The sequence below is a fragment of the Bos indicus genome, chromosome 24, assembly GCF_029378745.1.
Source record: "Bos indicus isolate NIAB-ARS_2022 breed Sahiwal x Tharparkar chromosome 24, NIAB-ARS_B.indTharparkar_mat_pri_1.0, whole genome shotgun sequence".
Taxonomy (NCBI): Eukaryota; Metazoa; Chordata; class Mammalia; order Artiodactyla; family Bovidae; genus Bos; species Bos indicus.
The window spans coordinates 61277937-61305739 of record NC_091783.1 but is presented as its reverse complement, the minus strand read 5'-3'; the positions used below and the strand labels follow the sequence as shown (position 1 = coordinate 61305739).

The following is a 27803-nucleotide window of genomic DNA, read 5'->3' as shown; positions in this document are numbered from 1 at the left end:
TTTTAAAACCTGGCAACTTCCAATTTTTCCTTCAACAACTCCCAATTCTGCAGTCTGGCTGTTTTACTAACTGAACCACAAATCCTGTAACTCTTTCAGGATGTTTCCCACAACAGTTGCCCGTGTCAGGCCCCCCCCCCCCCCCCACTTCCTAACCACAGCGCCTGTCACCCGGAGGTGCCCGCAGCGCGCCCCCGGCCCTGGCTGGGCCGTCCGCGCCCGCCCGTGCAGTCAGGCACTCCTCCACGAAGCCTCACACGAAGCCACCCCCGCCTCGCCCCCGGCTACACGTCCACCCCAGCCAAGGCGCCCGGGGCACTGTCACCAGGTCTCAGGAGCGGCCAGGACACGGACCGAGCGCCAGCCACTTGGAAAACCGCCGGCCAGTCTGGGAGGACGGCCTATGGCCCCGCACCTGCGTGCCTGGATGTGTCTCCCAAGGGCGCTCCTGCACGTGGAAACCGGGAGACGGGGGCAAAAATGCTCCTGTTAACGACGGCAGAGCAGTGAAAACCACCCAGGTGTCTGCTTGACACCGGATGAGAAGACGCAGTCTCAGAAGCCGAAGTAAAGGGCACCCTTTCTCTAAAGCTCGAGCCAAGGAAGGAGGACGCAAAGCGGAGCAGCGAGAGGACAGTGACACTGAGAGCGGGGACCTCGTGCGGCGGAAGGAGCGCAGGGACGCAGCAGACGACCCGGAGACGGGCGTCACCTCGACGGGCAGTTCCACCTTGGGGGGAACTGCCGCGCGCGGCGTGAGGCGCCGGCCCGCCGGCTAACGGAGCGGGCGCCTGCGGACCACCAGGGGGCGCCGTGCTCTCTCCAAACCCGTGGCCCGCCCGGGGGCGCTGGGCAAGGCTCTGCTCGCAGTGGGCACGCAGGTGACCTGTACAGTCAGGCAGGCTGCTTGGGGTGGCTGGGATTCCCAGACGGTAAATAACCAGGGGATTCACGGCCCACATTACAGGGAAATAACTGGTTGATTCTTTAAAAAGGAAAAACTCCAAACCCACCAGGTATGATGTCCCCCTCTCTTCACTGCTACAACATTTGCAATAAAGCACAATTCTGAAGCCATTTTTCATTTTTTTTTATTGCTGTTAATTCAAGGAAAAAAGGTTGCATAAAATCCAATCTTTTCTAGAAATATAAGTGGCCTTTCCAGTACATAACATTTCAAATATCAAAGTATATGGTAAACATACAAATAAGGAGAAGGTAACATACCTCCTATATACAGTACAGTCTTTTAAATCATAAAATAAGCTCCATAAAGTACAACTGGCAAGTGATTCACAATGCGGTCCATACAGGGCTTATCAAAACTCTCACTTCCATAGCTCGATTGCAGCTTAACAATTAATTTAATAATATGGTCCAAAAATACCCAAATAAAATATATTTAATCAAAATAATTTCCTTTCGTTGAACTTTCTTTTTAAATTAAAGCTTTCGCCTACCCCTTCTCCCACCCCACCTTTCTTCCCCTTTTACTCCCACCCCTGAAAGAAGGTTTCAAAATGTACATTGGTGCTATAAATATAAATTCTACCTATGAAGCTTTACAGGAAGCTTCTTACTTCAAGTGTTTCCTTTTGTCTGGCAATCTGTTAGGTTTCTGAACCAAGGCCAGATATTTAAGTTCCTCTGCCGCACACCAACGTGACCCCACAGAAACACCCGCCGTCTCTGCTCTGTACTGAGGATGGGGCGTAGCACACCCAACCCCCAGCCCTCACACCCGCGGCTCAACGCCGGGGGCTGCTCCGTGCCGCCGACGGCAGGGGTCCAAACCCACACCCCATCTTCCAGATAACCTCAGTGCACTTTAGGAAATCAAAAATTACCTGGAAGCAATTTAGTACATAGATCGGCTTTAAAAACAAACAGTCGTTTTAAACAGCAGCATTAAACTTAGTGACGGGACACTGACATGATTAACACCATCTTAACACACTCAGAATTCAGTCTTTCACATTATAATCAAACACAGTGGTGAACTGTTGCCAAAGTGACTTTGCTACGAGAGACAGGATAGGGACGAATACCTGACTTTTGTAGAAGCGCAGAGCTTCTGTTCAGATCGCAATAAACCGTATACATTTCAAACATGACAGAACACTGACAGTTGGTGTACGGAAAAGAAATCTTGACTTGTGTCTTTTACGTGACACAGCGGTAGACTGCGGTAGACTACATGTAAAACTGGCTGTTGGCTTTCGTTACACACACACACACACAGGAGAACCACACTCACACAAGTTTGTTCACTTTATGTCTCTCTGAAGCAACAGGCTAAAAACGTATGATGGAGTAAAAAAGTTTCTGTTTTTAAAGAAAAAGCTCTTTGTCCACTTCGTATGTCACATTTTCTCAGTTTCATATGGTTTACCTCTTCCTCTCTCTTCCACTCCGATTTTTATTTGGACAAGCGCTGCGTTGGTGTGTGTACGTGGAAGTGTTTATTACATATATACACACTGCTTGGGAATCGGATTCTCCCTTACTGTGAAGGTGGAACATTTTACCAGTGAATGATACTACACAGAGCGGTTTAGAGTGTGGACCGTGCAGGGCCAGCCGCTTCGGCAGCCACTGTCAAGAGCGGAGGTGGGACGAAAACGTGGAGATTAGGGCCAAAGTGAGAAAAGCTGGGGAAGAAGCAAAGTTTTTTTTTTTTTCCCTAAAACCATATGACCGTCACCAGTGTTATGAAAAAAGGTCAAATACACAGTTTCAAAGATTCAGTAAACATTGCACACAGCAAGTATTCAGTGTTAAAAAAAAAAAAAAAAAGCACACATCAAGATTTTCCTTTTGATTGTTTGAAGGTTTAAATTACATGTATCATACAGATAAGCCTGTTGTTGAACCAGGAGACCAGAGGCTCAAAAGCAATGCATTCTTGTTTTGTTTTGGCCATCCGTACAAGAGAAATGAGAAATCTCAACTGCATAGAAATCTAGGAAATGTATAGACAAAGAAACACAAACAAAACACCTTTCCTTTCCCTCCCCTCCACACCCCACCATGACTGCCCACACTTCAGTGTATTAAGGAGGCAAGCTTTACTTGTTTCAGTCTGCAGAATCCAACGTGTCACTAGAAGGGGGGAGGGGAGGTGCGTATCTCAGTCTGTAAGAGCCTAAAACGGGAAAGAGAGCTGCTAAGTCACTGTGCACTGTAAGGCATCACACATGACAAGACATCAGACGGGCCTGCCCCTCTGTCCAGGCAGCGCCTTCTGCACTGCCGTGACCCAGAACAGTCCTAGCAACGTGAAGTTTGTGCTTTAAGTTCAACCTAAAGCTATCAAACTCAACTTTCCCTTAAAAACTCCAAGCAAACACTCCCAATTAAAGACCCTTTTCCTGTGTTGAGATCTGGCAAAATTCAAAAGCTTCGTGTGAGCTGAAATGTAACAGTTTGAGGCCTCCATTGAATTTGGTATCCTACTTGTACTTATTTAAGAATTTCTTTATTGTGGTGGTAACACAAGAAAGTTCTAATTTTCTTATTCCCAAGTGAAAGTGTTAGTCGCTCAGTCGTGTCTGACTCTGCCATCCTATGGACTGTACCCCCACAGGCTCCTCCATCCATGGGATTCTCCAGGCAAGAACACTGGAGTGGGTTGCCATTCCCTTCTCCAGAGGATCCTCCTGACTCAGGGATGGAACCCGGGTCTCTTGCATTGCAGGCAGATTCTTTACCCTCTGAGCCACCAGGAAAGCACAGTGCTTAACTGTTCTGTTCCTTAAAATGTGACAGCACTGGAAACTAACGTCGGCTGGGAAAGAAGGGAGCACGCCTGAGGTCATCTGCCTGCGCACAGATAGACCCAAATAACAAAGGATCTCCCAAGTCAGGTGACTACCACTTCCTAATTTTTCAGTATTTAAAACTTTCGCTTACTCTATGAAACTGGATTGTTGCTTAAAAAAAAAAGTGCTGCTAGCAAAGAGATTTGCAAATTCCCATTTATATCCCTTAAAAAGTGCCTTTCCGGTTTCCTCCTTCCCTGGCAACTGGATTCCTCTGAACTGCCCTGAGCTGCGGGGCCTGTGTCTACGCTGTCTGGCCGCCTGCACCTCTCGGCTGTCGCTGCGCGCGCAGCCCGCGGACACACCGGCGGCTCCTGCTGCTCCCACGGAGCCGCACGCCTCCGGCCCCTCAGAAACAAGTCCTCCGGGCGCTCTCGTGATTACCTTGTGGGCCGGCCTCCATGGACGACTGCTTGCACTCCTGCGCATGGTGTCCGCTCACGCCACAGTTGTAGCACGAGGCGCTCCCGCTCTTCTTGGGCGCCGCGCCGCCCGAGCCGGCCACCACGCTGTGCGGGTACACGGGGTAGAACCGGCCGAAGCCCGCCACCGGCTGCACGCCGTAGCCGGCCTGGCCGCCCAGCACCGGGTCATGCACCAGCCCGCTGGCGTACGGGGCCTGAGGCAGGAAGAAGGGGAGCTGGCCGCCGCTGCCCTGGGGCGCCTGGCTGAGGTAGCTGCCGTTGCAGAGGGAGGGCAGGCTGAAGAAGGGCGAGACGCGGTACAGCGGCCCGGGCGCCGGCCCGGGGTAGTAGTAGCCGCCGAGTGGCAGCCCGGCCCCGCAGCCGCAGCGCCGGCCGCACGAGCCGCAGGCGCCGGCCGGGGCCAGCAGCGCGCCCGCGCCCAGGAAGGCGGCGCCGTCGCCCTGCGCCGTGCTGGGCGCGGGGCTCGCGCTGGGCGCGGGGCTCGGGGCGCCCGACGGCGCGCTCGTGGCGGCCGGCCCGGGGAAGGCGGCGGGCGCGGCCGCGGGGACCACCACCTTCACGCCGGCGGGCGGGGCCGCGGCTGCCGCGCCGCCCTCCAGCTGAGGCACCATTGGAGAGAGTCCCGCCGCCGGTGAGGCGGCCTTTGGGACAGGGTCCGTGGCAGCGACGGGGGAGCCCGGGAAGGGCCCGGGGCCGGGGCCAAAGGCGGCGCTCGCGGAGCCCGCGCCCAGGCCCGCGGCGGGCGGCGGCGCCAGGTTCAGGGCGCAGCTCTCGGGGGGGCCCGGCGGCAGCTTCAGCCTCTGGATGGTGAGGTGCAGCGCGGGGCCGCCGCCGTGCGGGAGGAAGCCGGAGGGCAGTGGCAGCGGGGCCGCCAGCAGCTCCAGTGGCTTCTCCGAGTCCCCGGCGGACGCCGCTGGCCCAAGCGCGCCCAGGGGCGCGGGGTCCGCAGGCTCCCGGAGGGCGGAGAGCGCCACAGGGCCGGGGACCAGCATCCCGATCGTCTTGCCATCAGCAGACTTGGGCGGAGGCACCACGACCTCAGACTTCTGGGCACCATTGTGCATGACACAGTGTAGAGTTGGCATGAAAGAAATATGCTGATACTTGGCTGAGCTTAAGGGATCTTCCAAAAGGTCTGCACTGTCGTTTCCTAAGGAAGCGATTTGAACAGGTGGCTTGACCGTGACCGTCTGGCCCACAGAACCGTAACTTGTAAACCTGGTTGTCGAGGGATTTCCAGAGTCCTCGGAATTGCTGTCTGTGTCTGAGGGAAACATGTAAACAGATGTTAACACAAGCATCCTCTCCCGTCCATCCTGCTAGAAATAAAATTTAAGTATACCTAAAAATATACCCTGACTTTTAAAACCAATAAATGTATCCCCCTCAGTGTCCTGACTACTGAGCTAACCTTCTTTTAATTTTTGGCTTTCTATGGACTTTATTTGAAAACTATGGACATTCTGGAAAAGGCAAGACACCAAGGAGACAATAAAAAGATTGGTGGTTGCCAGGGGTGGAGCCCTGGGGGAAAGATGAGGAGGCAGAGCACAGAGGATTTTCAGGGCCGTGGAAACACTGTATGATGTAGTGAAGGTGAATCTGTATCCTTACACATCTGCCCAGAGCCACTGAAGGTGCACCACAAGACTGTGCCCTTACACGTATCACGCGTCAAAGTCAGTTTTGTGTCAAAGTCGGTTCCATCCTTGGTAAACAAATGTGCCATTCCAGTCAGTGATGTTCATACCGTGTGAGAAGAGGGGCTACACAGGAAATTTCTGTGTCTTTCTCTCAATTTCACTGTAAATCCAAAACCGCTCTAAAAAAATTAAACCTCAAAAAAACCCTTGGACAGGTAAGACACAAAAGGTTAATGGCGCCTGGATGAAGCACAGTATAAACACAGACCTTTATTACAAGGGATCAGGTATCTTTTACCTTTAATCAATTTTAGGCAATTCATTTGACTTATATGCTGTACTGCCTGCCAAACGCGAGGTCTTCACATTTGTCTCTCATAAATTATACAATTTAAAGGAGTTCAATCAAGACTATATTTAATTTAAACATCTAGACATAGAGAAGGGAAGACAGTTTTCCTGGAGTGGAATAGTCTTCCTTTTAAATACTTTGGTGGGAGAAAGAAAATGTAAAACCACCATTACAGTCATAAGGTGAACGCTAGAACACAAGAAGCAAGAAAGTGCGAGAGCGCGGCAGCTCCTCCTAAAGGGGACGGCCGAGCGGCAGACGCAAAGCTGTGCCACATTTCTTTTTATTACTGCGTCATTCTTCCGCACTCTTATGCTTGCAAACATAATACATTCAATAGAGACTTCCCCTGGGTTTCTTGATTTTTGGTGTAAAGGGGACAAAGTGCAAGATTTAGTTCAGTTTTAACTCTCATAACCCAGACCCTGCAGCGCTATGCACTGAGACCATCCAATTAAATGCAGCACCTGATTTAGCATTTTTTTTGCTCACAAATATAAGCAGAATTGCATTATGTAGTTAAAATGCTTATATTTATTAAGGTAGTAACTAGCTATATTCAGCTAAGAAGCTAAAACTTTTAGAAACAATTCTAAAAACAAATCATACTATGCTTCCTGGAGAAAGGTTAAATAGAACCTATTTTGTGACATAGAATGTAAACAACAATACTAGTAACTCAATAATTTTTATTAGAAGAGATTCAACTTATGAACAAATGGTTCTAATATAGACTCCCCTTAATAACTGAGGAGTTCCTTGTTAAACTCTGCAAAACAAAAAGTATTCAATTAGTAACTTACTTAAGGCATTATATCGGTATCTGTACCTTCACATGAGTAGGAGTTAAAAATAATATTTAAGTTCAAAAGAAGCTGTTAACATTTTTCAGATGATCAGTTAAATTTCTAAATGAACTGGGCTTTGTTTAAATCATCTTAAGTCATAGCAAATGGCCCCATGATTTTAACTGATCTCAAATGGTTTTCTGAACATTCATTAGAAGGACTCATCTAGCAATTTAGAGATAGGTTTTCCTTTTCTGAGATGACTTTGAAAAGTATAACGTCTTATTAACAAAACCCCATTATGACCACCACCACCAACAAAGCCACCTGCAGTGCAGTAGGCCCAAGTCCAGTCCCTGGGTGGGGAAGACCCCCCGGAGAAGGAAGGGCAACCCACTCCAGCATTCTTGCCTGGGAAATCCCATGGACAGAGGAGCCTGGTGGGCTACAGTCCATGAGGCGGCAAAGAGTCAGACACGACTGAGTGACTAACAGCTTGAATCTGCCAGGTTAACAACTGCTGAACCATGGGGCATTTGTCACCATCAGTGGCAAATGTTTAACAATATGGCTGCCTGAGGTAGCATTACTAGTTGGGACTAACAAGAGCCTGACCAAAAAACTTAAAAGAAAAAACTGAAGAATGAGATGTCCACAGGAAGCTCTGAAAAGCTTAGATATATCCCTGGGAATCTAGAAGGCCACGCTCATACGCAGGGCTGTGGGCCCGTCCAGTAAAGACCTAAGGTGGCTTGGATACATCCCTGGGAATCTAGAAGGCCATGCTCATACGCAGGGCTGTGGGCCCATCCAGTAAGACCTAAGGTGGCTTGGATATATCCCTGGGAATTTAGAAGGCCACGCTCATATGCAGGGCTGTGGGCCTGTACAGTAAAGACCTAAGGTGGCTCTCAGTTCTTACTTCTGGCTGACTCTGAGCTTTCATGTAAGGAGGATTTGAAGATACAGTACATACAGAAAACAAAATGGCAGATATAAATCCTACCTTATCATTAATTACAGTAAATTTAAATACATAAACAAGTCAGCCAAATGGCAGAGATGGGCAGAATGGCTTAAAAAAACCATCATCCAACTATAAGATGTCTTTAAGAGACATACTTTAGAATCAAAGACACAAACAACGTTTAGGGTAAAAGGATGGAAAAAGAGGTATCCTGCAAACACCCAAGAGAGAGCTAAAGTGGCTACAGTATTATCATCAGATAAAACAGACGTTACGACAAAATCTGCCATTAGAGACAAAGGATACTTATAATGATAAAAATGGTCAATCAGGAAGACATAAAAATTATATGTCCATCAAACAATATGCAATTTTCAATCTTTCTACACCTACTCTGTATTTTGTTATGACTCTTTCTCTTTAATATCATTTCCAGTGAAACAGGTTTAAAAAATCAACATTACTAGAAACTGCTAAGTTAATGGTCTTTAAGACACCTGTTATACCAATTAAATTTAAAGTCAATAATGACATTTTCAGTACCATAAAAATAGTTGTTTGACAGATTTTAAGAGCACACATTTCCCTCTGCCTCCCCCACACCCTTCCAAAGAGCAAACCTCTGTCTTTTTCTTCTTCACTTTCAAAACTCTCTCTTCCATCATGTCGGGGGCTAGAAGGAGAGCTGTAACTCTCTGAAGATGTCTCTCCACACGTGTCATGTCCAGATCCAATGTCCAAACTCACATCTGAAAATTACATGGTTTTATAAAAAGCAGAATTGTTCAGTTAAATAAATTTCTGATTTTATTGATTTGATTTTTCTCCCTTTGTTTCTTGATGAGTCTGGCTAATGGTTTATCAATTTTATTTATCCTTTCAAAGAACCAGCTTTTGGCTTTGTTGATTTTTGCTATGGTCTCTTTTGTTTCTTTTGCATTTATTTCTGCTCTAATTTTTAAGATTTCTTTCCTTCTACTAACCCTGGGGTTCTTCATTTCTTCCTAATGGAGAGATCACAACAGACAACACAGAAATACAAAGGATCATAAGAGACTATTATCAACAATTATATGCCAATAAAATGGACAACGAGGAAGAAATGGACAAATTCTTAGAAAAGTACAACTTTCCAAAACTCGACCAGGAAGAAATAGAAAACCTTAACAGACCCATCACAAGCATGGAAATTGAAACTGTAATCAAAAATCTTCCAGCAAACAAAAGCCCAGGTCCAGACGGCTTCACAGCTGAATTCTACCAAAAATTTAGAGAAGAGCTAACACCTATCCTGCTCAAACTCTTCCAGAAAATTGCAGAGGAAGGTAAACTTCCAAACTCATTCTATGAGGCCACCATCACCCTAATACCAAAACCTGACAAAGATCCCACAAAAAAAGAAAACTACAGGCCAATATCACTGATGAACATAGATGCAAAAATCCTAAACAAAATTCTAGCAATCAGAATCCAACAACACATTAAAAAGATCATACACCATGACCAAGTGGGCTTTATCCCAGGGATGCAAGGATTCTTCAATATCCGCAAATCAATCAATGTAATACACCACATTAATAAATTGAAAAACAAAAACCATATGATTATCTCAATAGATGCAGAGAAAGCCTTTGACAAAATTCAACACCCATTTATGATAAAAACTCTCCAGAAAGCAGGAATAGAAGGAACATACCTCAACATAATAAAAGCTATATATGACAAACCCACAGCAAACATTATCCTCAATGGTGAAAAATTGAAAGCATTTCCTCTAAAGTCAGGAACAAGACAAGGGTGCCCACTTTCACCATTACTATTCAACATAGTTTTGGAAGTTTTGGCCACAGCAATCAGAGCAGAAAAAGAAATAAAAGGAATCCAAATTGGAAAAGAAGAAGTAAAACTCTCACTGTTTGCAGATGACATGATCCTCTACATAGAAAACCCTAAAGACTCCACCAGAAAATTACTAGAACTGATCAATGATTATAGTAAAGTTGCAGGATATAAAATCAACACACAGAAATCCCTTGCATTCCTATACACTAATAATGAGAAAACAGAAAGAGAAATTAAGGAAACAATTCCATTCACCATTGCAACGAAAAGAATAAAATACTTAGGAATATATCTACCTAAAGAAACTAAAGACCTATATATAGAAAACTATAAAACACTGGTGAAAGAAATCAAAGAGGACACTAATAGATGGAGAAATATACCATGTTCATGGATTGGAAGAATCAATATAGTGAAAATGAGTATACTACCCAAAGCAATTTATAGATTCAATGCAATCCCTATCAAGCTACCAACAGTATTCTTCACAGAGCTAGAACAAATAATTTCACAATTTGTATGGAAAAACAAAAAACCTCGAATAGCCAAAGCGATCTTGAGAAAGAAAAATGGAACTGGAGGAATCAACCTACCTGACTTCAGGCTCTACTACAAAGCCACAGTTATCAAGACAGTATGGTACTGGCACAAAGACAGAAATATAGATCAATGGAACAAAATAGAAAGCCCAGAGATAAATCCACGCACATATGGACACCTTATCTTTGACAAAGGAGGCAAGAATATACAATGGATTAAAGACAATCTCTTTAACAAGTGGTGCTGGGAAATCTGGTCAACCACTTGTAAAAGAATGAAACTAGAACACTTTCTAACACCATATACAAAAACAAACTCAAAATGGATTAAAGATCTCAACGTAAGACCAGAAACTATAAAACTCCTAGAGGAGAACATAGGCAAAACACTCTCTGACATACATCACAGCAGGATCCTCTATGACCCACCTCCCAGAATATTGGAAATAAAAGCAAAAATAAACAAATGGGACCTAATTAAACTTAAAAGCTTCTGCACATCAAAGGAAACTATTAGCAAGGTGAAAAGACAGCCTTCAGAATGGGAGAAAATAATAGCAAATGAAGCAACCGACAAACAACTAATCTCAAAAATATACAAGCAACTCCTACAGCTCAACTCCAGAAAAATAAATGACCCAATCAAAAAATGGGCCAAAGATCTAAATAGACATTTCTCCAAAGAAGACATACAGATGGCTAACAAACACATGAAAAGATGCTCAACATCACTCATTATCAGAGAAATGCAAATCAAAACCACTATGAGATACCATTTCACACCAGTCAGAATGGCTGCGATCCAAAAGTCTACAAATAATAAATGCTGGAGAGGGTGTGGAGAAAAGGGAACCCTCTTACACTGTTGGTGGGAATGCAAACTAGTACAGCCACTATGGAGAACAGTGTGGAGATTCCTTAAAAAACTGGAAATAGAACTGCCTTATGATCCAGCAATCCCACTGCTGGGCATACACACTGAGGAAACCAGAAGGGAAAGAGACACGTGTACCCCAATGTTCATCGCAGCACTGTTTATAATAGCCAGGACATGGAAACAACCTAGATGTCCATCAGCAGATGAATGGATAAGAAAGCTGTGGTACATATACACAATGGAGTATTACTCAGCCATTAAAAAGAAAACATTTGAATCAGTTCTAATGAGGTGGATGAAACTGGAGCCTATTATACAGAGTGAAGTAAGCCAGAAGGACAAACACCAATACAGTATACTAACGCATATATATGGAATTTAGAAAGATGGTAACGATAACCCTGTATACGAGACAGCAAAAGAGACACTGATGTATAGAACAGGCTTATGGACTCTGTGGGAGAGGGAGAGGGTGGAAGAAAAAAAATAAATAAATAAATTTCTGAACTGAACCATCAGAAATTACAGTTTGTAAATTTTTTTTCAGTTTTTCTATAATTATGTAATAAAAACTGGCCCTTGACCAAGGTAAAAGTCCATTACTGAAACACAATTTTAACTGAAAATAATTGACAAATACATTCGTAAAACAAAGGCAGAGAAAATAGTCAATCTTATTGACTTTAAAAATCAGAATTAACGTTCTTTGTAGGGTCTGCCTAATACTACCACATCGAACCGCTTCTTAAGTTAAATAAAAACTCCTCAGAGTATACTATAAAATTCTTTCTTAAAAAAAATAATAAATAAAATAAAATAAAACAACAACTCAAGAATACAACTGACTGCCAAAAATGCCTTTCAGTTAAAATTTCCATGCCTGAAATATTTGAAAAGATTAAATTGCTTCCCATGAAGTAGACTGAGTAGCCCCTGAGTTCTAAGCAGAAATAAATGATGGACTGGGAATAAAAAAAAAAAACGCCACCACCACCAAACCACTTGGGTAGAGTGAGCTCACTATCATGCAGTGAAGCCTTTGATACTTCACAGGGTAAGCTTCAGAATGCTTAAAAAAAAAAAAGGAGGTGAGGCAGCTATTTCTCAGAATGAAATAATTTATTCCATTAATTTCTTTACATTATATAGCTAGTAAATATTTTAATCACTCAACTGTCATAGATTAATTTGCAATTTTCAAAGAAATACATACATAAATCTAAATCTATAGTGAACATAATTTCCTGTTTTTGACAATCCAGGTGCTTTAGAATTGTGTGGATTCTTTGGAATTTTTATAATAAAAAAGAAATGTGATCCTCTGAATTCAGAAGGTGAGGAAGGTAAGGATCATTAACTATGCCAAAGGCTATTCCACAAACTGCCCTTTTAAACAGAAATATAAAAAATTCAACATTCAAAAAACTAAGATCATGGCATCCGACCCATCACTTCATGGCAAATAGATGGGGAAACAATAGAAACTGTGACAGACTATTTTCTTGGGCTTCAGTATCACTGCAGATGGTGACTGCAGCCACGAAATTAAAAGACACTTGCTCCTTGGAAGAAAAACTATGACCAACCTACAGAGCATATTAAAAAGCAGAGACATTATTTTGCCAATAAAGGTCCATCTAGTCAAAGCTTATGGTTTTTCTGGTAGTCATGTATGGATGTGAGAGTTGGACCATAAAGAAAGCTGAGCACCGAAGAATTGATGCTTTTGAACTGTGGTGTTGGAGAAGACTCTTGAGTCTCTTGGACTGAAAGGAGATCAAACCAGTCAATCCTAAAGGAAATCAGTCCTGAATATTCTTTGGAAGGACTGATGCTGAAGCTAAAGTTCTGATACTTTGGCCACATGATGCAAAGGACTGATTCACTGGAAAAGACTCCAATGGTAGGAAATATTGAAGGCAGCAAGAGAAGGGGACGACAGAATGAGATGGTTGGAAGGCATCACTGACTTGATGGACATGAGTTTGAGCAAGCTCTGGGAGTTGGTAATGGACAGGGAAGCCTGGCATGCTGCAGTCCGTGGGGTTGCAAAGAGTCGAACACAACTGAGCAACTGAATTGAACTGATAAACTTTTTTACTTATTGTTTTCCCTGATTCCACTTTTCCCCTTCTATTTGCCATGAAGTGATGGGACAGGGTGCCACGTTATTAAGACGACAAAGAGGAAAAAACTTACGCTAGCCACTATTCTAATGATAAAAATCTAGTTATTAGTATTTATGGATAAAAAGAAGCTAGACAGACTTAAGAACCATTTAGACCCATCAGACGACAGACCCGCAATGAGTTATTAAAGGAAGATGAAGGTCTTTAAATCATTATAATCTAAAATAAATTGAGAGGTCAACCCCAAATTTTTGGTGCCACAATCAGCCAACAGAAAAATGGGGTGGAAGAAACATGGGCGATGCAATAGGATAAAGTTCTTCATACTGTAAGTGAGGTAAGGCATCCTTCTCTTTAGTAGAAAGATTTAAAGCTTGAGATTTTAAAAGCAAATATTGTGAAAACACAGATGATGAACAGCACTGACTGTTTCGGGGAGAAGACAACATACAGGCGGACGGGGAGACTTATTTTGTTCCCTTTTGTACCTTCAGAATTTTGAACTACATAAATGTATTTTACCCAAAATAGAAGTTAAATTTTAAGTTACAAACACTTATCTCAAACTGAGTTATTTAAAAATCTGGACAATCCATGAATCAAAGGACCCAATATTTTCAGCTTCAATATGGCATCTACATTTACTAACTGTGTGCTTGTTCTGTTAAAAACCCTTAAAGGTAATTCCTCAGTATTTCAAAGGGATTAATAAACAGAGGGTTTTATCTTTAACCTGCGGTCAGCAAACATCTCAGCTACACCTGACAGCAGTTTCACAAAGTATTTTTTATTTATAGTTTACTCTATAAATAAAAAATATATATATACACACACTTATGAATCAGTGGCATAGAGAGAGAACAAGAAAGAATAAGGTTAATTTTGAATTAAAAATCCTGAGGTTGTACTTTCATAATATTTGAAAATAAAGAAAGGAATTAAGAGTCTGATCGATTATCCAAAGTTCTTAACCTAGACAGCGTATGTTTTCTTCTAACTTATTATAAGAGGCAAAAGGAATTACATGACTGAACACCTTGGTACTTGATGCAAGCCAAATGCTTTTCATATGTTGTCACATTTAAGTCTTACAATCTGATGAGGTGGATATTATTCTTCTTTTACAAATTTAAGAAACTAGGGGGGTGGTAAAGACGCAAACCTACACCTGTCTGAGATCAAAGTCCACGTGCATCTCTGAAAATATGAAGCTCAAAGGGAAGAAACCATTACTAACTTTTTGGATGTAGTTCCCACATCATATGAGACCAGAGTGATGTTACGAGGGTGGCGTATACCTGACAGGAATCTTAGCTCGAGATGACCTGATTTAGCATGTGGCTTAGAAGGCAGTGCAGAGAACGAACCAGGAGCAAACAGACAGGGAGTCCCGGCAGCGGCTGTTTCTAATCGTCCACCGAGAACTCCTGTCCCCTTGTTTCAGCAGCGCCTCCTTCTTTCAGCTGCCATCACCACAGGAATCTCAGACACTGCAGTGTTACAACACGAAAAGTTACTCCAATGAGTTGGCCCCCCACGTTTCTCTGCTCTCCCTGTAGTCCCAGGGACTCTCAAGAGTCTTCTCTAACACCATGGTTTGAAAGCATCAATGCTTCAGCGCTCAGTCTTCTCAAGGTCCTTCTTATGGTCCAGCTCTCACACCCATAAATGACCACTGGAAAAACCATAGCCTTGACTAGATGGACCTTTGCTGGCAAAGCGATGTCTCTGGTTTTTAATACGCTGTCTAGGTTTTTCACAGCTTTTCTCCCAAGGAGCAAGTGTCTTTTCATTTCATGGCTGCAGTCACCATCTGCAGTGATTTTGGAGCCCAAGAAAAGAAAACCTGTCACTGATTCCACTTTTTCCCCTTCTGTCTGCCATGAAGTGATGGGACAGGATGCCATGATCTCACGTTTTGAATGCTGAGTTTCAAGCCAGCTTTTTCACTCCCCTCTTTCACTTTCAGCTAGATGCTCTTTAGTTCCTCTTCACTTTCTGCCCTAAGAGTAGTATCATCTGCATATCTGAGGTTGCTGATATTTCTCCCAGAAATCTTGACTTCAGCTTGTGATTCCCATAAACCTCCACAAAGGATGGTCATTAAAGCTTGAAAGAGTCAATAAGATTTTTTAAGATGACTTTAACACAAGAGTACAGGCTTCTGTGAGGCTGGATAGACCCGTCAGGTCTTGTGGCCTCTGCTCTGGAGCAGGGAGTAGCTGAAGAGGAAACCCATGATGAGACCGCTGCTGCCAGGGGGAGGGAAAGGGGCCGGAGTGTAGCTGCGGCAGACGTCCCTTCACCTCCGAGGCCAGACCAGATTTCCTGCATTAAATACGTCTGAAGTATTCATGGAGTTAATTCAGAAATTACTACTCACATCAATGCAGGGAAAATGTGTGTGAGGCTTTGACACAACAGCTCAACACCCACTCTAATAGGTACCCTGCTAAATATATTTAGGTGATGTGTAATTGAAAGAAAAACTCCCTTACCTTTCACAGAACCACCGTGGGTGTGCGGAAGAGCAGAGATTCGAATACCATTTATTCTACTATTCAATCTACTGTCAGTTTTCTTAATTTTCTCCCTAAGCCAAAAGTATACATGTTACCAACATTTTTTTAACAGTCCCTAGAGAACACATTAAGTACAACACTAATAAAATTCCCCTCAATTTTTTTAATAATTAAAAAAAAAGTTTAGTAAGGTATATGTGAATGCAAGATCTACCCTTCAGTGTGCAGGACTGGAAACTGTGCCCCTCCAAACTGAATATGATACATGACAACAGCCTTGTTTTTATTATGTACATGTGTTGATTATCTAGAACTAAAAAAAAGAAGTCCAGAGTAAAAATAAAAAGAAAACTAATATAAAAATACTATTTATACTACATAAACTAAACAGGTCTATTATCAGATGTTGTCTTCTCTGACCAATTTCTATTACTAGAAACATTAAATTAAACCTACTTTTCAATTTGTGGCTTTCCTTTCTTCTTACTTATCGAAGATAAACTTCGTTTTTCAGTTGAATGCTACGGAAAAGAATAAAAAAGTAACTGGACCAAAGCACGGCCACACTCAAGGAGGCATCCTCGTATTCTGATACAAGACACTAAAATGACACAACCCCAGTTGTGTATTCTAACACATTTTTATTTTCTATCTTTTTTGAAGTTACCTACTTGGTCCACTAAAATTTGCATATTTTCTGACAAATACTTAATCATGAGAAAAATACCTATTCTGTATTTTGCTTTTATTAATAAAATGGATTGTTTTCTTTTTGTCACTAAAAAAATACAATCAAGTAACTGGTATTTGCTACAGGTTTACTAGTCTTCTCAAGTTAAGGTCGGTAGAACACACGATTGTGTTGACTCTAAGAAGAAAAGGTAGAGGCCCCGAGGCAGATGAAGACACACAACAGTCAGGTGGACCTGAGAATCAGCCATCAGTGAGCATGACTTTAATAACACAATTTCTCAAAGTATGTTTTAATGCTTTAGTTCATAAAACACATCCCAATAAAGGTTCACATCTGGACCTGAGTGTTAGCCAGTAATACAGATCCATTTTCTAGAGAAGGTGGTTCTCTCCAGAGCGGTCCCACTAAGCATCGCCCCTGTACTGGCAGTGCCATGGCCCTAAACTCACTGGGGAGCATGCGGCTCTCCGACTACACCAGCAATGAAAAGCGAGTACTTCCTAATCACGTTTGGGAGTGCTGGGAAACTGGCCCAACAAGTCACGAGGGAAGAGACTTTTCAGAGTTCACATCTCCACAGCGAGACAGGGACCAAAATGTGAATAATTCTTTCAAAGCAAAAAACGTGGCATAACGGTGTATCCCTAGTGAATCATTTCCGGCATCATCACAATAAAATGTATTAGTATTTCTGAGTACTAAAACTGACATAAATACACTTCTTCAGGTCCCAGAGGAGCTTAGGTCATGTATACCAATTAACTTCAAAGTCTTACATTGAAATGTTCCTTCGTTTCTTCTTACCAGATACACTAGCAGACCTCACAGTGCTTAAGGAACTTGACTCACATGCAGTAACACCGCCTGATCAGCATGGCGGAAGACAAAACAACCCCCGTACCTGGTCGACTAAGGCCACACACTGCTCCTGGTGCTGAACGGTGGCACAGGTTGGCTTCCTCCAATCCATGACCCCATTCTGCTCAGCATACTGCACGGGGAGCGTGTCCACCGGGGAACAACCTGCACCGACAGTGCTAGCAAAAGAAAGAGTTTGTGCCAGTGTGAAGCTCTGTCCTCAGAAATCCCAACTACTGAGCATACAGTGAAGAAGCGATGGCAACCCTTTCTTCAGTACGTTAGTTTTTTCTAGAATGCCTTGCAATAGCTCTAAGGAAAAAAGTACACTATGAAAATAAGCCAGTACATAGCATTCTTACCTACTTATTAATTAATACCTGTCTCTGCGGAGCTTGACAAAGGCACAGTCTGTCTCTGGACTCATTCCACATGGCTCACAGCCGGGGTACTAACCCCGATCTTGAGACAATCGCTATGGACGGTGTGTGTCTAAGGCAAGGGAAGGGACAGCATAATGTGACTGGAAATCAAGAGGAACAGGCCACAGAAACAGACTCAGAGAGAATCCAGAGAATTACCGGACACGGACTCTAAACTAACAGTGCTCAACACTGGTCAAGAGCTACAGGATGACAGAACTTTGGAGGAATACTGGAAAATAGAAAAAGGAATCAAATTTAAATTCTAGAACTATAAAATAAATTAGGAAAGACAATGGCACCCCACTCCAGTACCCTTGCCTGGAAAATCCATGGACAGAGAAGCCTGGTAGGCTGCAGTCCATGGGGTCGCTAAGAGTCAGGCACGACTGAGCGACTTCACTTTCACTTTTCACTTTCATGCACTGGAGAAGGAAATGGCAACCCACTCCAGTGTTCTTGCCTGGAGAATCCCAGGGACGGGGGACCCTGGTGGGCTGCCGTCTGTGGGGTCGCACAGAGTCGGACATGACTGAAGCGACTTAGCAGCAGGAATTCAATGGATGGAAACAGATGAAAAAACTCAGTGAAGAGGAAATCTGGTCATGAGAAAATAGACTGGGGCATGGAAAGGGGAAAAATGTAGCAGCAGAAGCAGCTTGAGAGAGCACGCACGATGTGGCGGAAAGCCTGGCCTGTGGGCGCCCAGGGCCACAGAGGAGGGGCTCACTCAAAGAAAGCTGCAAACTCATCACAGGGAACTGCTGAAAACCAGACAATGGGAAAATTCAAACACACAGTCTGGGTTTGGAGAAGCCCCCTAACCTTCAGAGAGTAATAGGATGGAGACAATGGCTACCTGCGGTCTTGAGCTCCCCCCAGAAGCAGAGTCTGGGTGACGTGGTTGACATGGCCGGGCATCTGGGAAGCAGGAGCAAGGAAGGAGAGGGGCAAGTCAGATGGGAGGAGGAGAAGCCAGCCTGTGGTGCTGTCACTGGGGCCGCCGCCACGAGCTACAGAGGCTCAAGCCCCCTGGGACTCCCACAGCTACCTCCCCAGGGGCAGGAACCGGAGCTCCCCACCAGTGAGGGCACAGCCCTGGGCGAAGGAACTTCCCGCTCTGAGCTGGCCGGTTCCAGGGCCACACAGGCCCAGAGCACCCACACAGAACCCTGGGCCAAGAGCCAACAGGCTCGTGGCGGGAGCCTGGAGAGGACTGCGGCTGTGGGAGAGGGTCGGAAGTCACACAGACGATTTTAAGTGCTTTGAGGCAGAAATCAAACCGGGCTGAGAGGAGATGAAGTGAGGGACCAAAAGCACAGTCCTGGAGACGGTGACCCAGGCGCTCGGAGCTGCAGGAAGTGATGACCCGCCTGCAGTCCTATGTCCTATCTGCAAAGTGTCTTTCAAAAAGGAAGGCGAGAGGGACATTTCTTCTTGAGAAAAACAAAGTGAACTCATCACTGGCACACAATGAAATAGGAGATTCTCAAGTGTTCTTTAGTTAGAAGGATGCTCAGACACACTGGAAGGAATGAAGAACAATGGAATGGTAGTATCTAAATGATGAATGAAAAAAAGGCTTCATGAGGTTTAAAAGAGAATTAAGACACATGACAGACACAGTCTGTAAGCTAGGAGGAGGTAAGTGAAGACAGTGATGAAGGTCCTCACGTGGGAGGTGGTACAAGCACAACTGGGGTCAGGCCTTCATAAGCTGCCAACGCAGAACAAAACCTCAGGTAACCACCGCAAGCATTGAGAAACAGCGCATGCACAACCATCGTGGCTGATACAAGAGAAGAGCACAACAAAAAAAACACCCGAAAGCAAGGAGAGCGAGCTAAAGCTGATACAAATAACGAGCAAGCAGTCAAATGGCAGAATGGTAACTGAATCTCAGTAAGTACACAGGACAGTGATTCACAAGCACACAGCGCCTTCAGGGTTTGGGAGAGAGATACCTACTGCACAAGCGGGCCTCTGCCAGCGTGCTTCTTGTGGATCGCAGTGTGCTGTAACACATCTGGAGTGGAGGAAAAAACAATCATTACACCACACCCTTCTGCAAAATGCAAACGGAGCCCACAGCTGATTTATGACCGTGACAGTGTTCACAGACCACCCAGAGCGCTTCCAAGCTCACGGAAAATTCCTCAAAGAGACAATTTCCAAAGACACAGTCAGTGACGAACGTCCTTAAATAGCCTCTCAAACACATTCCACCTAACAGCAGATCAAATTTGTCCAAAACTACAAAAGTTGACTATAAGCATTAAACTGTAAAACCACAACATTGAATTTCAGGCCTTTTTTTTTTAACCATTAAGCAAATGAAGTGTCTCATATATCATAAAAATACATATTAATAAAACCAACACCCATGTACCCACCTCCTGGATATCTCTGTATTTTCCTCTTTTTATTAAGAAAGGAAACATCCGGGAACAATTACATGCCTCCCTCCATTGCATCCAGTCCCTCCCCCCAGAGGTTAGCTGAGGCGTGCGTGTTTAACCACCCATCCGTGCATTCACACACACCGTGGTGCCACATGGTTGAGTATACTCTAAATATCCTTTATTTTAACTGCCACCCAGCATGAACGTGCCTCAATCTATTCATAACTTTATCAACATTTGAAACGTTCGGGTCACATTCAGGGCTCTGCCGTTCCCCCACAGCCTGCCGGGACGGCCCGAGTCCTGGCCCCTGAGCCCACGGGCAACAATGTTCACAGAAGCAGAAATGCTGGGGAGCAGCAGGGACCGCCTCCCACTGCACGACAGCGTCGAATTCTGTCCAAAACACTTGCACCCATTTAAACTCCATTGACAGTGGTGAGAATTCCCCTTACTTCATATCCTTGATAATTCCCAAACTTGAAAAAGGTCTGCCAGTCTGATGGGTATGAAATCTGGATATCTCTGGATATCTCTTTGATGATAATGAGATGACAATGAGAAAAACTTCTCATTGTTTTTCATTTGCATTTTCTGGACTACTCAGGGGGCGGAACCATTCAAGGTTCTTCTGTGAATTGCCTATTTTTATCTTTCCCTTTGTTGTTGACCAGACTGATTTTCTCAAGGATTTTTGAAGACTGTATAGTCCTGGCTGGAGTCTTCACCTGTAAATACCCTGCAAATGTCTTCAGTGTGGCTTTCTGTCACATGTTAAGCTTTAACTTAGAACAGAAAGATCTCCCCTATGGCCATGCTGCTCTGTCTTGTCTGGAAAGCCTTCTTGTCCCAGAGTACTAACCTTTGAAAACTCAAGTTTTATATTTTACATTAAGTTTACATATGTTACATATAATGTGCTATTTACTTGAAACGTTCTGTGCGCGACAGAAGTAGGGATCTAATTATATAATTTTTCCCAACTGGAAAGCCAGCCGGTACCACTGCTCACACACACTTTGATGGTTCTCTGAAACACCACCTTTCACACACCAAGTCCCCACACGTCTGTCTCTCGGATCCTCGGTCTGTGCTGACGGCCTGTTTACCTTCCCCTGCAACAACACTGTGCAGAATGACTCATCCCAGGGAATCAACGCTTACCTTCTTCTTGACTTGATGCTTCCGAGCTGTCTTCTTTCAAGTGTTCTAGTATCTTGGAGGTCTTCAGAGAGGACTGTAAGTTATCTGCAGGAAGTATTAAATATCATTAACTTTCAGGGAAGTTATCATAGTGAGATATACCAGTGTAATGATTACTTTTCTCCCACAGAAGCTGAGAGTTGGAGTTAATGGTACAGAGAGCGTCTCCAGTAGTTGGGACTCTGAAGAAAGCAAGGAGACCTGGCACAGAGCATCAGGCTGGGAGTGGGGGCCCTGAGCCACGCAGCCAGCTCTCCCCCTAGAAGTCACAGGACTGGAACAACTGGGCGAGTCTGCCTGCCCGTGTGCCCGGTGCACAATGAGGAGATGGACTGGCTGGCGCTTCTAAGTGTCTGTGCTGTGTCAGTTTCGTGCCCTTTTTATGAATGACAGGACAGTGCGGTGACATCAGGCTGCCGCAGCAGCGCACAACATCTCCCGCTCCTGCTCCTCCTCCAGACACGTGCTCAGCGCTCATGGGCCAGCCCAGGCCCTCGGAACACACTGTACGAGACGGATCGCTTCTCCGTTACAGACAGAGCAGTGGGCTTGCAGAGGTTACCATTTTAAGTCATTTGGGTGTCTAACACCTGTTTTCTTGGATGTCAGAATGTGGAATATTGCTATTGCAGGGACGCAGGAGGAGTATGGAACTGTTGTTTCTTAGAAGTGTGTGTGTTAGTCACTCAGTCATGTCTGACTCTGTACAACCCCACAGACTGTAGCCCGCCAGGCTCCTCTGTCCATGAAATTCTCTAGGCAAGAATCCTAGAGTGGTTGTCATTTCCTTCTCCAGGGGATCTTCCCAACCCAGGGATCGAACCTAGGTCTCTTGCATTGCAGGTGAATGCTTTACTGTCTGAGCTACTAGAGAAGCCCTTTCTTAAATGAGTGGCTGCAAAATGAACTTTGCCAACAATATGTTCTTTGGTGAAATAACTTGAGATTTTCCATGATTTCAAAACATGTCTTTTAATACACTATCTTGATTTCATACAATTTGAGATCTTAAAAATCCACCAGCCTCTTTAACATTGCTCATGTAATTTACAAACTGCCGAACTCTCCAGATGAGTTTCCTCTTATTTATGTGTATACTACTCACTTGAGCACATTTTCCTAGGCAGCCTTGCTAAAATCTGAATTAAAAGCTTAACTTCAGGCTTCAATGCTTCTTCAGAACTAAACAGATGCTATTTATAGATATTCATTTAAAAAAATCACACTTGGTTCAAGAAGAAAGCACTGACTATTTTGATGTTACTGGCAAAATATTTGTTAGAAAAGGCAGCTGAGATAGATGTGTACAAAACCAAACGCAAAGCAGACTGTGATGAATGCTGAAACGTGAGGGCGAACCAGACCACAGGAACATACAAGGAGGCAGGAAATATCCTTGTGAGGTGGTTATTCCAGCTGGGTCCCAAAAAACAGGTGTGATCTTAACAGACTGTGACAAAAGGGTGCAAAAGAGCAAGACCCTGGAATAGGAAATGGCCAGGTGTACCGAGTGGCTGCCAACCCTTTAAGCCAGGGAGAGGAGGCTCAAGGATGCTCAGGACAGGGCCTGAGCCTCACAGCAGGTGTTTAACGCTCTGAATAGAGGGTGGATGGAAGCTCCAGTACTTTGGCCACCTGGTGCAAAGAGCTGACTCATGGAAGACTCTGATGCTGGGAAAGATTGAAGGCAAAAGGAGAAGGGGACAACAGAGGATGAGATGGTTAGACAGCGTCACTGACTCAATGGATATGAATTTGAGCAAACTCCAGGAGACAGTGAAAGACAGGGGAGCCTAGTGTGCTGCAGTCCACGGTGTCACAGAGCTGGACACAACTTAATGACTGAACAATAACAAGAGGATTAACAAACTGATCCCCAAGACAATCCTGGGGCAGGTTACAGTGGAGCAAGAAACTAGAGTTGGAGAGAAGTGAGGCTTTGTACAGTCTGTGCATGAAAAACAGGCCTGGCAATGGGACTGGTGAGAAGGTAAGAAGGAAGACGTCCTCTGTCTGGCATGGCTTGGTCCTTAAACGACTGGATATGAAGGGGAAACGTGAAGAGGGTGAGGCCCGAGCTTCCAGCCTGGGAGGCTGGGGAGGTCCTTATGGGAATAGGGGCAGAGGTCAGAGGTTATCCATCATCCAGGCTGCACTAGAGTGTCTTGGCAACCTGTGAGTCAAGTCTATCAAGGGGCCTGAGGATCCAGAAGGCCCATGGGTTTGAGATATTTGGCCCCTGTTTTGTGATGTTAGCGTTTTTTCTTTTAAAATTTTCATTACAGTACAGCTGATTTAGCCGTTAGTTTTTGCTGTACAGCAAAGTGAATCAGTTATACATATACATATATCCACTCTTTTATACATTTTTTCACATACAGATCATTACTGTTTTGTGACATTAGCTTTTATAAGTTACTTTCTTTAAAACTGCAGTGAAAATTCACTAAAAACTACCAATGTTTCTAATTTGTATGCCACTTGACCTTAACTAAAATGGCAATCCCATATACAGGGAGGCATGGTATAGCAAGAAATCCAGGCCAGAAAAATGTCAGATTTATACGGAGGAGCAGAGACACTTACTGAGGCTGTGCAGAGGGTCAGATGATATGGACTGAAAAAAGCTGTGTACTCTCTGACTCTGTAGAAAAGCTTGTGATGAAGTTGAAAATAGCTGCCTGTATGTAAAAAGAAAAGAGACTGGTTAATTTCATGCAATAAACCCACAAGATAGGTGAGATGGTAAACAAACCACGTGGCAGTTTAATTCAGGTACAAAAACTATTTTCCTAAGAAAAAGAATATGTGTTTGCTAATGTATTCCCCATAGGAGGAAATGAATAAAAGACTTATCTACAAGAATCTAATAAACAGGCTTATTTTCAACTTTATATAATCTACTGATAAGGTTTCAATTCTGACCCAACACGTATTATTAGCAGTCACCTTTCTGCTCAGAAAAACAACTACAGGTTCTTCACCCTTCTTCACAGTTCCATGAAGGAACTGTCCCACCCCCTGAAAATACAGACACCGGGAAGTTTGGAGCGCGGGAGTTCCGGAAGCTAGAAGACGCCGCTAGGCTGGTCACAAGTACTGCTGCAGACTCAGGCACGCGTGGCTGATGAGTCACCTCGGTATGCACCACACCATGAGTCTAAGCTGTTATCTTTAAAAACAGCTTTCCTCGTGTTCTATTAATGTCATTAGGGGATTCCAAGTGGAGGTCTTCCCTACAAAAGGGGCAGAGTTACAGCACAGTCTGATGGAAAGTTGATGGAAAGTTTACTTGGGATGTGAACACCAGCTCAATCACTTACAAGCTGAATCACCCTAAACAAGGCATGTGGCCTTTTGGCTCCAATTTCCTCTTAGGAAATTTCAACATCCTTCAAGGTTATGATACTCAAGTAGTACACACACATTAACTGTCACCCTGCTCAACATACAAATCCCTTTTCATTGCTTTTGAATACTTTAAGTGCTCATTCAAAACTTTAGTTCTTATTGACTCCCCAAGGTTTCAGACCTACCATTCTGATTAGTTACAAAATTACCAAATACCATACCAAGAGCTGACCCTTATGGACTGAAGCGTCCTTATGCATTAGACAAAACTTCTTATTGGAACTCAAAATGTGGAGGTAAACATTGGACAGGAAGACAAAGGGGGAAATGGAGAGATGGGCGAGAAACAGACGCCTAGTATGGCGCTCATCTAAACTTCCAGGTCTGAACACACTACCAAAGGCTGGGGATTAAAATCCAAAGGCTTCTATTTATCGTTATGTTTACAAACCAACTAATTGGTCAGAAGTACAGTCATGTTGAGTACAAGGCAGGGACTTGTAATCAGCATACAGGCTCGTCAGATTCACTGCTGCAGGGCCACAAGAGAGCAATTACACCCAAACAGGACACAAAGTGGCCATCAACTACTCGTGCAATTAAAAAAAACAAGATTGCATCTGACATGACGACGTCATCCAACCCCAAATGCACGTTTCCCTACCACACCGTCATCTTCCTAATCCACAGCGCAGGCGGAAGGGAACGCAGACCCCAGGCCCTGTACCGGCCCCATCGCCGCCTCACTTACACACTCATTTCCTCCCTCTTTACACACTTTCCTCCCTCACTTACACACTCATTCCCTCCCTCTTTCGACTTCCCCCTCCTTTACAACTGCTGCATTTCTTAACGGCATGAATGACAGTGACACTAACCCAAAGCCCACAAACTGGTATCAGTGTCCCGAATCCGATTTATGGTCCTGAGGCCACAGCCTAGCCTCACAAAACAACCAAGGGTGTTTTTAAAGGGAAGTATAAGAAAAAATCACTTCTTTAATATAACTTTTGCAGAGATGTTGCCCGGGTTCTCAGCCCCCGCCGGCCACGTGCAGCCTGAGGTGCCCTGGGTGCGCGCAGACCTCGCCTCGGGAGCGCGCCTCAGGAGCCCTAGGCGCGCAGACCCCCGCCTCGGGAGCACGCGGTGCGCAGACCTCACCTCAGCACGGGCTCCAGGTCAGGGTGCCGCCGCTCCTCTCTCTTCAGCGAGCCCTGATTCAGGGCTCGGAGGATGGTCTTGTCAAATGTCTCCGAAGACAACTCCTTGGGAAGCTAGGAAACAAAAACGTCTCTCACTCACTGGGGGCACAAACCAGGGGCATAAAAGGAACGTAAGTGCCTCCTGCTCAGACATCACCCCAAAGCCGTTCCCTTTCTAGACCTTCCCGATACAGGGCCGCAGCCTGGAGCAGCCGCCGGGCAGGGCAGGGTCCCCGGGGGCATCCCCGCGGGGTTGGGGCGGGGGGGTGCGGTGGGGACCCGCAGCGCTCACCCCGCTTCCCTCCCGCTCCCGGACACCCACAGCGAGGAGCTTCAGTTAAACGGAGCATTTCCCAGAGCTCGTATGGCACTCTGCAAAGTATGGCCTGTCTTTGTAGTCACCACCTCTGTGGCTCCTGTTTCACACGTGAACCTCAGGCCACCTCAGACTGCCAATGCTACACTCCCAGTGAAGAGCTAGGTGGGAACGACGGGGCAAAACCCCAAGGTTTACACAAACAGTCCCCACCGTCTGGAGCCCCAGCTCAGCCCTGGCCGAGCTCAGTGTGCTAGAAGCTCTTCTTTAAAAACACTGAGGCCTGATGGATAACCATCTACAAAACCTGGCAACGGTTTAGTTTTTGTAACTCTTCTCATGAATTACTAGTTCATTCGTGCAGTCAACACACAGTTCGAACTCCGACTGTGTCCTAAGTACTGTGTCTGGCGCTGTGAACACAGCACCGAGGAGGAAACCTACACCTGGCCTCCATGGAGCCGCGCTTCTGGGGCGGAGGAATAACACAGGTACCAGACGCAGCTGCCACGGAGCAGCGGGGAGGCGGCCACTGAACCCGAAAAGGGGCTGGAAGGCCCGACCGCACTCCCGCACGTCTCAGCAAACTCAAGTGCCCTTCATCAGCCTCCGCAAAGGTTAGTGTTAGGGAGCACAGGTTGTGAAGGGAACAGTTTTTACTCTTATATTTTGCAGATGATTTTAAAAGGAAGGTAAACAGTTTAAAAAAAGGCATATGGTAAACTTGAAAGGATATTTTATAATAGGAAATTCGTTCCTAGAAGTACATTATGTTGCCACTTATTTCATATAACTTGATAAGGCACTGGTCTTACATAAAAAACACTATATTCAAATGTTGGCTAAACAGGGGGTCATTAATTACTGTGATTCTGAAGGATAAGCTATCTATTTGGGACTAATAATTATATATATATATTTTTTTTTAAAAATCTAAGCTTTAGAGAAGTTGTATTACTAAAAAATGAAATCTGTCAAGAAAAAGAACAGTCAAAGCTTAGGAAACCCAGAGCAGAGACCTTGCTGGGTGCTGGGCACATCGCCACCAACAACATACGTCTCATCAAGAAGCTAGGAATGATAAGGTTCCTTTTTTTTTTTTTTTAATGTGGAAAGCCTTCAATTCCTTATATTAGCAATATAACGTAAGAAAATCTATGCTTAGAATAATATGACATTTTCTACAGCTAATGTTCATGAATAGTTGTAAGTCAACCTCTACATACATGTTTTAATATTCCTGGTGTTTACTTTGGTGCTAAAGTTTTTGGATTCTGTGTATTATATCAAAATCATTTTAACAGTAGAATCTGTATTTTTACCTTCAGTAGAAATTCCTGTAGTTCTTGGTGGGTTTTTGTTACTGTTGTGACTGAAAGATCAGACCAATTTACCTGATTTAAAAAGAAAAAAAAACAACAACACATACTATACAGTTATTTCTCAGGCA

At 44.4% G+C, this 27803-nt stretch overlaps 1 protein-coding gene across 3 annotated transcripts in view; it reads right to left on the bottom strand.

The window, feature by feature from the left end:
* The window catches only part of ZCCHC2 (zinc finger CCHC-type containing 2), a 63647-nt gene that overhangs the window by 5893 nt on the left and 29951 nt on the right, over positions 1 to 27803 (bottom strand). For 2 of the 3 annotated variants that reach the window (XR_011563881.1, XM_070779148.1), the window contains exons 4-13: positions 27676 to 27747; positions 25997 to 26109; positions 24071 to 24165; positions 21446 to 21529; positions 19848 to 19905; positions 17501 to 17636; positions 16362 to 16426; positions 15882 to 15976; positions 8617 to 8745; positions 4206 to 5510 (exon numbers count right to left, since the gene is read on the bottom strand). Coding sequence is in view for 2 of the 3 variants with exons in the window: in XM_070779148.1 (XP_070635249.1) it covers positions 4206 to 5510; positions 8617 to 8745; positions 15882 to 15976; positions 16362 to 16426; positions 17501 to 17636; positions 19848 to 19905; positions 21446 to 21529; positions 24071 to 24165; positions 25997 to 26109; positions 27676 to 27747 (2152 nt within the window). In the remaining variant the exon portion in view is untranslated. Of the gene's footprint in view, positions 1 to 1073; positions 3146 to 4205; positions 5511 to 8616; positions 8746 to 15881; positions 15977 to 16361; positions 16427 to 17500; positions 17637 to 19847; positions 19906 to 21445; positions 21530 to 24070; positions 24166 to 25996; positions 26110 to 27675; positions 27748 to 27803 lie in introns of those variants that run through there. The other variant, XM_070779147.1, reaches the window with a different exon arrangement.